We start from the raw sequence: 13,234 nt of genomic DNA, 5'->3' as shown, positions 1-13,234 counted from the left end.
TTAATTAAGCAATTAGTGGTGAGAAGCCTCCTGATATACCTATTGAATTTAGCCCATTTTTTTCCACTCTTTTTCCACCCTATCAGTCACAAAGTTAACCTACAAATCCCTGCATTTTTATTTTTAATCATAATTATTTGTGTGGGGCTTGAAATGAGAGTGAATCCAGATATTATGGTCCATAAACATAGGTAGAACTGAGAATGACTGAACTAATGGCCAATTACAATTCAGAACCTCAAGGGTACTAATGTCAGGAATATAACCAAAGTTTGAATATGTAATCTGGACAGCCTCATCATTGAATATTGAGAGATCATTGTACAATCATATTTTGAATGCACATTTTGCCTCTCAGATGGAACTTGTAGATCCCACAGCACAATTTATAATGGAGTTTTGCCTGTCTTCTCTGTTCATTCGACTGCACATGATTAGACATTTCTATGCTGATTGCGGGACTTTGCTTCAAGCCTTTAGCTGCATTTTCCTGCATTACATCTACAATCAGATTTGAAAAGCAGCAACGTTCCTTGATACATACAAAGGTCATAAGTGCACAAAACAAATACATTTTCTTTTTTTCAAATCTCAATGCACAAATTGAATAAATCATTACATCAAATACAGGACTCAAAGTGTGGTCTGGGAGAATTTTTTAAACTTCTAGGACACTGACACTATTGGTGTCTTGACTTTGGAATAGCTTCACTTAAAGCAAGTCAGCTCCAATGCCCTGACAAATAAGATATCTAGCTCAGAAGACAAAGGTTTAAATGAATAATGGTGTAGCAGTAAACAGGATTCAGGTGAGGGTGAAGTTATCAAGCCATACAAGCAAAATAACATTATGAACAATGAAAAGTGCTGTCAGACAGGACGGGACAGAGAGCATAATGGTGGTGCATCAGTGAACAAGGATAATTCAAGGAAAAGTGTTACAATCAGAAGTGTGTATCTGAGAGCAAACGTGGCACAAATTCTGACAAATGGGCTTGACTTAATATTAGAGAGAGATGGTTACATGATGACCATGTATGTAAATTAAATATTACAAATTATTGAGATTAAGGAGAGCTGACAGAATGGAAAAGAAGCCAGTCAGGAGAGAGCCCTGATATTAAAGGTTAACTTTAGATCAGTAACTGAGAGTGATTGCAGCCCATATAAACGAATAAAATAAGTATGGATCGAAGAGATTATTGCCAAGTAATTCAATTGTGTAATGCTGTTTTGTTATGCAACTAAATTTTTTCCCTCCAGGGTGATAATGCAGTATTGACTATTTACGTTTTATTTCTGTGTTGTCACTTTCTGAGTTCTCTGCATTTGCACTTTTCCTTGCACTTGTGTAAGCCTTTTCATTTAGTTTAATACTGTATTTTGCTGAACATAAAATTCTACTACTTTATAGTCACTATTAAATATTAAGATCACTCATGTCGTTGCTCAAGAGAAACTCTTCTGTAATTCCTGCTGAGTACATTACTTCTTTCTTTTGGGCAGACACTCGCCAACCAAACACTTGCATTTAACGAACACAACAGCAAAGAGAAGTATGCAAACCAAGTTGGTGATCCTGATGAGCACGGTCCCATTGAACCCAGGCGAATCAAGATCTTCGATGGGGGGCAAGTTTGCATTTACACACTTATGGTAGAAATGTTTTTGTACTCTGTGTCCTTCCCATCTCAATTACCGTGATATTTTCACAGAGTCAATTAATCCTCTTGTCAGAATGCTGTACTTAATTAGACTGCAGGTGTAGGGATTAAAATGTGTTTCATGCTCGCCGCTTGACTTCTTGTGTTTTTGTTTAATATTATACTGCCTCCATGCAACATGTTTGCTTCAGGATCATAACTAATTTTCTCTGCTTGCTTAGGTGTTAAGAGTTTTCAGGTTTTTTTTGTTCTGCAGAATGGATGAGATTTTCCCGACATTTTCTATTGATTGTATTACTATAGCGTTAACAATGTTTAATATTGTTTAATAAACTTTGGATAACTCAAATTCAGTACGAATTTACTTAAACAACAACATTCTCTTTGCATCCAAGCAACTATAATGAAAAGTAGTCGCTACAGCATACTCATGTATGCTGACTTAAGCATTATTTCTATTTCTAACTTTTTAGATAAGCACTTTCCTCACCTAAAATTTAATTAAGTTAAAATAATAGACTGCAATTATTTAGTTGGCATAAAAACAAAATAATTGGCCATAAAAACAAAGTAAAATAGGTTTCAGTCATTTCACTGAATTTAATCAATTCCACCACAAAAATAATTGAAGTACCTATCGAAGCCATGAGATTGGTTGGTGGGCAATATGAAATTTGAAGATAAAACATCCTTTTAATAATTGAAATATTTTAATTTTTAAAAATTATACTTCCACAGGTCTGGTAATCAACTTGTGTCTTTGAGTATTCACTGATGTTCACAATGTGCATGGTTTATGTAGTAAACTTGTTTTGTGTAATCTGTTGCACGATGTCTTTATACAGTGTGGATATTGTAATATTGAGTGGAGACAGGTTTGCCTTTTATATTTGTATAAATTCTTGATCAGATGTCACTTGATTCAATTATTATGCAATATTCGATTATGGAACGCATAAAAATGAGAAACAGTTTGAGAGAGGAAAGCCACAAATGTTGGAGTAGGAACAAAAGTTGAATATCACTTATGTTCTAAGCATGTCAAGGCAAAAGTATAAATCTTTACCAGTACATAATTTGCTTGCCTTGAGAAGTAATTGGCAAATATAAAATCTGAGGAAACAAAGGTGACATTTTCAAGATGCTTTGCTCTTCTTTACAATGTCTTGCTTTGAATCAAAGCAAAGGCTGGGGTATGGTGCAGTCTAACCTCTGCACTGCCTGGTGCTGACTCTCCATCCGGTGGGGCCAGGGCTTTCCATGGCCACTGAAAGGACTTTTGCTGCAGCCAGCTCCAGCTCTTTCCTGGCTTGGTACCTGGATTGTAAAGGACAGGGTTTTGGCTTCTTGGATCATTGGGATCTCTTTTGGAGAAGGCATGACCTCAACAAGAAGGATGGGTTACACCTAAACCCAAAAGGGGTCAATATATTGGCAGCTAGGTTTGGTACAGCCGTCGGGTGCGGTTTAAACTAATTTGGCAGGGGGGGTGGGAACCTGTATGATAGGGCAAAGGACAGAAAAGATAAAACAGGAAAAGTTAGGTTAGGCAGCGAAAGTAAAAAATCAGAAAGAGAAAGGAGGGTGAAAAAAGCAAATCTGAAGGCTTTATATCTTAATGCAAGAAACATTCGGAACAAGGTAGATGAATTAGCTGTGGAAATTGAGATAAACAAATATGATTTGATTGGGTTTACAGAAACATGGCTGCAGGGTGGGCAAGCCTGGGAACTTAACATCCTGGGGTATACGATATTTAGGAGGGATCGGCAAGAAAGAAAAGGGGGTGGGGTAGTATTGATGGTGAGAGAAGGGACCGACACGATTGACAGAAAAGATATCAACTCGGAAGATGCGGAATCTATATGGGTAGAACTGAGGAATAGCAAGGGGCGGAAAACGTTAGTGGAGGTGGTATATAAGCCTCCAAATAGTAGTGTAGAGGTGAGGGAAGGCATTAAAAGATAAATTAGAAAATCGTGCAATAAGGGAACAGCTGTCATCATGGGAGACTTTAATTTGCATGTAGATTGGACTAGTCAAATTGGTAAAAATACTGAGTAGGAGGAATTCCTTGAATGTTTACGGGACAGTTATCTAGACCAATATGTCGAGGAACCAACTCGGGAGCAGGCCATTTTAGATTGGGTATTATGCAATGATAAGGGGCTAATCAACAATCTTGTTGTACGAGGCCCTTTGGGTAGGAGCGATCACAATATGATCGAATTCTCACTCGACATGGAGAGTCATGATATTAAAACCGAAACTAAGGTCCTGAATTTAAATAAAGGGAATTATGATGGTATGAGACGGGAGTTGAGTAAGATTGATTGGGTGGTGTTTATGGGGGAGTTGACTGTGGATAGACAATGGAAAGCATTCACAGATCTAAAGGAGAAATTGCAAAAATCGTTTATACCGATTTGGCATAAAAATAAACCAAAAAAGGTGACTCAACCGTGGATAACAAGAGAAATTAGAGACAGCATTAGGTCCAAAGAGAGAGCATATCAATTGGCCAAAAAAAGTACCACAACCGAAGACTGGGAGCAGTTCAAGATGCACCAAAGGAGGACAAAGGGATTAATCAAGAGAGCAAAAATAAATTATGAAAGTAAGCTTGTGGCAAATATAAAAACTGACTGCAAAAGCTTTTATAAATATGTCAAGAGGAAAAGATTGGTGAAATCCAGAGTAGGTCCTTTGCAGTCGGAATCAGGGGAATATATAATGGGGAATAAGGAAATGGCAGACCAATTAAATTCTTACTTTAGTTCTGTTTTTACAAGAGAGGATACAAATAACCTCCCAAGGATGTTGGGAAACATAGACCTCTTCAGCCACTCCCTGCCAACCCTTCTACCACACAGCCCACATTGGCAGTGCTCTGCTGTGGTGTGGCACAGCTCGAGTGAGGAGAACTCGCACCGCTCCTCTTCGGGAGCTGCTTCTCCAGTCCCCATTCCCTCTTCCCTCTTTTTGTCATGCAGCCTGGGCTGTGACCATCCCAGAACTTCCTGGTCTGGCTGCAGGGATTCGGAGTGTTCCAGGGTGGCTTTGGGAACGCTGATATCTCCTTCAGCCAATATATTTCCGTGAACCGCACATTATGTGTCAAAGAGCCACATATGACTTGCGAAGTTATCTGGTGTATAAATCATTTCCATTATATTTTTAAAAATATATTTGGGATATGATTATGTTTTTAATACATACATTTGCTGATGCTTCAATGATTCCATTAATATTAAGAAAAGGATGAGGGACAGATGATAACAGCATTGAAGAGAGATCAGATAATACTTGAATGCAGTTTATAGATGTTGCCTTGTAAACATCTATTTCTCAACCAATTTCCTCCTTATCTCCAGTCTCCCTAATATGAGCTGTTAATGAAATCAAATTCCTTGTGCTGAATTGTGGTTATTTTATCCACTTTGCTTTTCATATATTGTATTTCAAAGAAATAATTATTCTGTGGTCTTGGATACCATAATCATTCCTGCCTATTTGCTTTTAGAAGAATTAGTGTTCAAAGCTTGGTTGGTAACACCATACCAAGCTACTATCCATTCCAACACAATAGTTTAATAAGAGCTCAAATAATTGGAATATTAAACACGATTTAGTAGCATAACGAGTACCTTAGATTGGAATCTGGATAAAGGAATGCAACACCAAGGCCATGCAATGGCGGAAACTACAGAAGAACAGCAGAGAAAGAGAGACAGGAAACAAAGAGATAAAGTTTGTAGGAGGCATTACCAACATAAAAGGACCGAACGGAACAGACTGATTCTTCAGGAACTGGAGCATAGAACGTTATAGCACTGTACAAGACCTTCAGCCCATGATGTTGTGCTGACCTATATAAACGTATTCCACAACAATTAGTCCTTCCCTTTCTCACACCCATAGCCCTATATTTTTCTTGCCTCCATATGCCTATCTGAGCCTTGAATGTGCCAATCGTATCAGCATCCACTACAAGGCCCCCAGCAATACATTTTATGACCATGCAGGAGGTAAGACACCTACAACCTTCCTGAAGATCCTGTACAATCTGCCAGACATGTAGCAACACATCATCAATGGCTGTGAAAGTCATTGCCTTCGTTTTCCTTGCCTCAGTTTTTTTCAGCTTTTATCAGAGATAGCAACTGGATTGTCAACAAACTGCGCGCAAGTGCTTAAAGGAGATGAGGACTAAATTGTTCATCAGAATAGCAGGATGTGAATTCCTGTTGTGACGAGATTAGCCAGAAAGACAGCACACAGGTTTGCATCAAATCGAGCCATAGTTTCACACAACTTGGAAACTGGTCCACTCTGACCATCAAGCGCTATCATTTTCACTAATCCCATTTTATTCTTTTCTCAAGTAAAAATACAATGCTGGAGAAAATCAGCACGTCAAACAGTGTATTTTATATTAGCAAAGATAAAGATACAAAACCAACTTTGGCCCTTAATCAAGGTATGGACCAAATGTGGGCAAGCGCCTGAACAAAATAATGGAGGGGAGAGGCAGGTGAAGGAGCACAGTGCCATGGGCAGGAGGTATTAGATGGATGGAGGGCACACCAGCAAACAAGGAGAGGAGGGATGGCTGTGTGAATAGAGAAGTAAGGGGATGGAGAGCTGGAGGAAAGAAGGCAGAGAGATGGAGAAGGCAGAGGAAGAACAATTAGGCTAGCAGAAACTGGAAAAGTTGATGTTAATACCATCCCAGCTGGAGAGTGCCAAGAAAAGAAAATGAGGTGTTGCTGCTCCAATTTACAGGTGGTTTTCATGGGACCACACATGATGCTATGGACAGACTTCTCTGTCACTGTTGTGGGCAGAGTGAACGTGCTCAGCAAAGCAATCTCCCAGTCTGCACCCAGTCTCTCCCATGTAGAGAAGATCACAACGGGAGCACCAGATGTAATAGATGATTACCATGGTTTCACAAGTGATGTTTTGCTTCACTTGAAAGGATTGTTTAAAGCCCCAAATGGTGGAGAGGGAGGAGGTGTGAGCGCAAGTGTGTAAATTCCTGCGGTTGCAGGGGAAGGTGCCAAAGGGGCAAATGATAGGAAGGATTGAGTAGATGATGGAGTTACAGAGGGAGCGGTCCCTACGGAAGGTAGAGAGGGGAACATGTCTTGTGGTGGGATCATGGTGTAGGTGGCGGAAATTACAGATAACATGTTGGAGCAGCTCACATAGGAGTGTACCAACTTTCCTGGTAGCTACCATGTTTTCATATTGGGCAAGTCTTATCTCCTTGCCATGTTCAGAGTACATCAAGCTTTAATTGGAGGCTAATAGAAGGTATATCATTTTCAATGTGGCTGCTACAAACTCTGATGAACCACATTGCTTAACATTGCATGCCATCTTATTATTTGTGCTATCAAGCAAGCCATCTGCCTGTTTAATTTGTGTTCTAGGTGCATCGACAGTCCTGAAAATGCCTTTTAGCATTAACTGGTCAGGGTTTCCAAAATGGTGGGAGTGTTAGTCATCTTACTTGGTACATGTTGTTTGGGTTCTAAGAAGCAGATCGAAGTTGAGGTACAAAGCACATGCATATTTTAGGGATGGAAATGGAACAACAGGGTCAATATGTTAGGCAAACTTTCTCACACACACACACACACACACACACACACACACACACACACACACACACACACACACACACAACGCTAGGGTAAATAAACACTTTGGGGGTAAATAGACATTTTGGATAACGAGAGAGAAACCGACAGATACTGAGGGAAATTACATCACATACACATTCATCGCTAGAGGAATTGAATTCAGGAGTAGGGAGGTAATGTTGCAACTGTATAAGGTACTGGTGAGACCGCACCTGGAGTACTGTGTCCAGTTCTGGTCTCCATATTTGAGGAAGGATATACTGGCTTTGGAGACTGTCCAGAGGAGGTTTACTAGGTTGATCCCTGGGATGAAGGGGTTGACTTATGATGAAAGAATAAATCGTCTAGGATTGTATTCGCTCGAGTTCAGAAGAATGAGAGGAGATCTTATAGAAACATATAGGATTATGAAGTGTATGGATAGGATAGGATAGAGTCTGGAAAAACAACCAACTGAAAAACCTCACAAAGATTAGCGGGTACAGAGCCGTTGTCATACCCACACTCCTGTTCGGCTCTGAATCATGGGTCCTCTACCGGCATCACCTGCGGCTCCTAGAACGCTTCCATCAGCATTGTCTCTGCTCCATCCTCAACATTCATTGGAGCGACTTCATCACCAACATCGAAGTACTCGAGATGGCAGAGGCCGACAGCATCGAATCCACGCTGCTGAAGATCCAACTGCGCTGGGTAGGTTACGTCTCCAAAACGGAGGACCATCGCCTTCCCAAGATCGTGTTATATGGCGAGCTCTCCACTGGCCACCGAGACAGAGGTGCACCAAAGAAGAAGAGGTACAAGGACTACCTAAAGAAATCTCTTGGTGCCTGCCACATTGACCACCGCCAGTAGGCTAATATCACCTCCAACCGTGCATCTTGGCGCCTCACAGTTCGGCAGGCAGCAACCTCCTTTGAAGAAGACCGCAGAGCCCACCTCACTGACAAAAGACAAAGGAGGAAAAACCCAACACCCAACCTCAACCAACCAACTTTCCATTGCAACCGCTGCAACCCTGTCTACCTGTCCCGCATCGGACTTGTCAGTCACCAACGAGCCTGCAGCTATCGTGGACATTACCCCTCCATTAATCTTCGTCCATGAAGCCAAGCCAAAGAAAAAGAGAAAAAGGATAGGATAGATGTAGGAAGGTTTTTTGAGCTGGCCGGGGAAACTAAAACAAGAGGACACAGTCTCAAGATTCGGGGGAGTAGATTTAGGACAGAGATGAGGAAAAATAGTTTTTCCCACAGAGTAATGAATTTTTTGAATTCTCTAACCAGGGAAGTGGTTGAGGCTCCCTCATTAAACATATTTAAAATTCGGTTAGATAAATTTTTACATGATAGAGGAATTAGGGGATATGGGGAGAAGGCAGGTAGGTGGAGTTAGGTCATAAATTAGATCAGCCATGATCATATTGAATGGCGGAGCAGGCTCGATGGGTACTTCCTATGTTCAACAATCAACATCAAGGTGATACTACGTGTCCCCACCCCTTGACCGGTATAGACATGGCTCTTGATACCTGGCCTCGAGACTCACCCCAATCCGGTGTGAAAGGTGCTACTTACGTGCCACAAGGAGTCCAAAGAGGCAGAACGTGGTCCTTTATAGTTCTGCAGGCAGTACTGGGGGGCCAATCACTCAGGGCAGTCTGAGCCCCGTTGGCTGCTGTGGCCAATGGCTCAAAGCCAAATGCAGGGGCTCAGCAGGGGTCAGCTGAGGTGATTCACCTGGGCCAATTGGGTGAAGGTCAGGGCTGAGTCTGGGCAGGCTACCTGGACTGCAGCACCTGTTTTAGGTAGGCCAATTGCAGGGTCACCTTGATGGCTTAGGGTGAGTCTTTGACCTTGATTAGCAGGCAGTGTATCCTCCGAGCAGGAGTGCAGTGGCGCCACCAGGTGGTGGGTGCTGCCTCTCCATTACAGTACAGTGGCGCTTGATATTGAGCTGCCACTCCAGATGATTATCAAGATTCTCACAAGGACATGCATTCTTAGTCGTACCAAATTGTTAAATGAGCCCATGGATAAGATAGACAGACTTTGTTACTTAATGAAGATAACAATCAGTAGGTAGACAGAAGAAACATTCCAAGAACTGGCTTGTCATCCTTAAAAGATATTGGCATTGACTAGATGTTTGGTAAACCTTGCTAATTACATCCGGGTCCGGGAATACCTTATCCATGTTGCAGCCATATTCTGAATGCAGGGAACTACTGCAAATACAGAGCAGAAGTGCAAATGGCATGAATATCTGAACAGCAATGTGCCCATGTTAATCATGAAATCCAAAATGACACTTTTGCTTAAAGTGCCTGAAACAAATTAAAGTACACATTTATCTAAGCAACTGTTTGTGTGTTCATAGAAATCAGCCAACCTGTATTGCCAATTTCAACCTGAAACTCAAGGATATCAAAAAGAAGAGGGTATACGTTTAAGACAAGAAGAAGGAATTTTAAAGGGGATGAAAGGATTTGTTTATACACACACACACACACACACACACACACACACACACACACACACACACACACACACACACACACACACACACACACACACACACACAGATTTCTTGAATGTACTGCCAGAGAAGAACAGGCTGACGCTCCATATCCCCCAATGAACGGCCCCCTTACTTACCCAAAGCCGAGGTGGGGAAAACCTATACAAGGTAAATCCACACAAGGCAGTGGGATCAGACAATATCCTTGGTCAGGTACTGAAGGACTGTGCAGACCAACTGACAGAGGTCTTTACAGACATCTTCAGCACATCACTGCAGCAGTTCATCGTCCCTTTGGGTTTGAAGACAGTAATCATCATCCTGGTGCCGATGAGAGTGACAATAACAGGCCTCAATGATTACCACCCCATGTCACTGGCTGCCACAATTATGAAGTATGCCGAGTGTCTGGTGATGGAACGCATCAAAGCACATCTCCTAGAGACACTGGATCCATTTCAATTCATCTATAAAGGAAACCTTTCCACTAATTATGCAATAGCCTTGTTCCTCTGCTTCATCCTGACCCACCTGCAGAACGATGCCTCATACAGCAGGCTGCTATTCATCGACCTCGGCTTGGCATTTAATAAGATCATTTCCCAGAGAGGCTGGTGAAGAATCTGTCCTTGCTGGGACTCAACACCCCTCTCAGTAACTGGATTCTGGAATTCCTAACAGAAAAGCCACAGTTTGTTTGGGTCAGCAGCAGATCATTGAGTACAGTGCACCTCAGGACTTTGTGCTCAGTCTGCTCCTGTTCATGCTTCTGCCAATGACTGGAACAACAGATCCAGCTCAAACAGATTCATCAAGTTTGCACACGATGCAACAATATTTGGCCTCATCATCAACAACAATGAATTGCATTACAGAGAAGAGGTGGAAAATCTCGTGATATGGTGTGAGTCTCAATGCGGACAAGACGAAGCAGATAATCGTGAATGACCACCCTCCTCTACAACTAGGTAGTGGAGAGAGTAGAGAGCCCGAAGTTCATTGTAGTCCACTTAACAAGTAACCAATTCTGGATACACATCACCTCACTTGTCAGGAAGACACAACAGCAACTGCACTTCATGAGAAGACTGAAGCAGGCAAGGCTACCGGCAACTATCATGTCAACTTTCTACAGAAGCTCTACTGAGAGAGTCTTGGCTGGCTGTATCACAGTATGGTGCACTTGCAATTGTGAAGTGGATCAGAGGTCATTCCATAGGACTATAAGAGTGGGAGAGAGAATCACTAGCATCTCCTTCCCCCTCACCCTATCGATATGATCTACCAGGATCATTATCTGAAAAGGGCATGCAAATTTGTTTTTTTTTTAATTTTTAAAATTTATTAATCATGATAAATCATACAATAAAAAATACAAATAAAGAAAAACCTAATATGCACATGATGTTTTTGTAAATATACTCCCTACGACCCCCCCCACCCCTATCTTAACCCACTCATCCCCCTCTAATTACCGTGTGCAAAATTGTTGAGTATCCCTACCACTCCACACACAGCATCTTTCATCTTCTCCCATCAGGAAAGAGATAAAGGGAGTATAGAGCCAGAACCACCAGGCTGAGAAACAGCTGCTTCCCACAGGGAGTGAGAATGTTGAGTAACTAAATGAGACATATATGTCCTGTATATGCATTGCGCGTCTGGTTGTGTGTTTCCATGTTTTGCACTGAGGGCCAAGAGAATGCTGTTTTGTTGGGTTGTACTTGTGCAATCAGATGACATTTAGACAGGCACATAATTAGGCACGGTATGGAAGGATACAACCTTACTTCTGCAAATGGGATGAGTGAAAGGCCCATCTTCATGGTTTATGACAATGACTCTCTGAATGAATAGCAACATATCCACAACAACAGTGACCAGCCATTTGGAAGGTGAAACAGCCATTTGGTACTCCTTAGCTGATGAAAGATGATGGCAAAAGGTGAAGAATTGGGTCATGGAGTGTCAGAATAGCACGTGGCATTGATGGTCAGTATGCCAGGGACAACATAAGGGTTATGCCAGTCATACTGAATGCAAGAAACTCTTTCCCACACCTCTACTTCTGACTCAAGCAGCCTGTAATCATTTAGATCCTTTTGGATAGGTGCACTTGGATAGGTGTCAACCAAATAACCACTGTTTGTACTCAAATGGTTCATTTTCAGTTCCATTTAAATCAAGCTTCGACAAATTTGCAAAGTTGCATTTTCTCAAATGTGCTGCTTGTGGATCAGAGGGAGAATTTTCAGAACGTAACATTATCAGGGAATACACATGCCTCCTTAATTCTTTAGGAAACTGAACTGCCAGATATTTTTATTGGCCAGCTTTGCCTGCAGAGTTGGGTTCTGGGAGACCAGGGGTCTCCTTTACTTCCATTGTTATGCTGTCCAAGTACAGGGTAGGAGTGGAAAACACCAGCGGTCACCTTCCTATGAGATTTCATTGCCAGCTCTGCATTGTCACGTCTTCAATAGTGCACAAACCTGTAAACCGAAGACAGCAGCTAGTGTCAGATGAAGGGCATCGAGAGTACCACAGTGACGTGTTAGTGCTCTGCTCCACAAGTGGCATGGGCCTGAAGACCTCCAGTTGGCAGGCAGAAGTACCAATGATAGAAGATTGTCTCTGTTGACTGATGACAAATTGAAAAGATTGTGTTTTGAATGGGAATCATTTTGGTGGCAAGGGTGAAGGGAGTGATGAAGGATGAAGAAAGATCACAGTGAGACCATTGGTTGATCATTGCAGAGGAAGAGATAGCTATGGAGGTTAAATGGCTCCCACATTTGACAAATGGAGCCTCATGGCTCTCAAACTCAGTTTCCCTGTGCACCTTCAAACTTGAGGGGTTAAATCGCAAAGAGATTGTAGTTTACTGATTATATTTTATCTGTTGACAAATCCATTCTCCCCAACTGCAGTATATCATTGGAAGGCCTTGGAGTTGGGTGTTAAAATTATTTCAGCATTTTCTCTGAACCTGTGGCTTGGTTTCCGCTCCACAATGCACGACATGGACAAGTTGGGCCAAAGACCCTGACTCCATGGTGTAGCACTTCGTAATAATCTTTCTTTGCTCTGATTCTTGTTATCAATGCTTTTGCTTTTCCAAAATTGTAAATAATGCCAAATTATAATCCCACTTTTCTCTCAACTTGTAGATTTAAATCAAATGAAGAATATGTGTATGTTCGAGGTCGAGGAAGGGGAAAGTACATCTGTGAGGAATGTGGGATACGTTGCAAGAAGCCCAGCATGTTAAGAAAGCACATCCGCACTCATACTGACCTTCGTCCTTATCACTGCAACTATTGCAACTTCTCCTTTAAAACTAAAGGTAAGTCGTTAATGTCATTGCAGCACCCACAAATAACTCCCTTGTCAAACTCT

General features: G+C 41.7%; 1 protein-coding gene across 7 annotated transcripts in view; it reads left to right on the top strand.

Annotated features, from left to right (window-relative positions):
* hivep1 (HIVEP zinc finger 1) overlaps window positions 1-13,234 on the top strand; it is a 182,944-nt gene that overhangs the window by 130,841 nt on the left and 38,869 nt on the right. For all 7 annotated transcript variants that reach the window (XR_011349797.1, XM_069913386.1, XM_069913389.1 and 4 more), the window contains 2 exons: window positions 1,507-1,631; window positions 13,006-13,181. Coding sequence is in view for 6 of the 7 variants with exons in the window: in XM_069913386.1 (XP_069769487.1) it covers window positions 1,507-1,631; window positions 13,006-13,181 (301 nt within the window). In the remaining variant the exon portion in view is untranslated. The remainder of the gene's footprint in view (window positions 1-1,506; window positions 1,632-13,005; window positions 13,182-13,234) is intronic.

Source organism: Narcine bancroftii, chromosome 1, assembly GCF_036971445.1.
Source record: "Narcine bancroftii isolate sNarBan1 chromosome 1, sNarBan1.hap1, whole genome shotgun sequence".
In the NCBI taxonomy this organism is placed as follows: Eukaryota; Metazoa; Chordata; class Chondrichthyes; order Torpediniformes; family Narcinidae; genus Narcine; species Narcine bancroftii.
The sequence above is the reverse complement of the archived record's forward strand: the minus strand, read 5'-3'. Positions and strand labels throughout refer to the sequence as shown.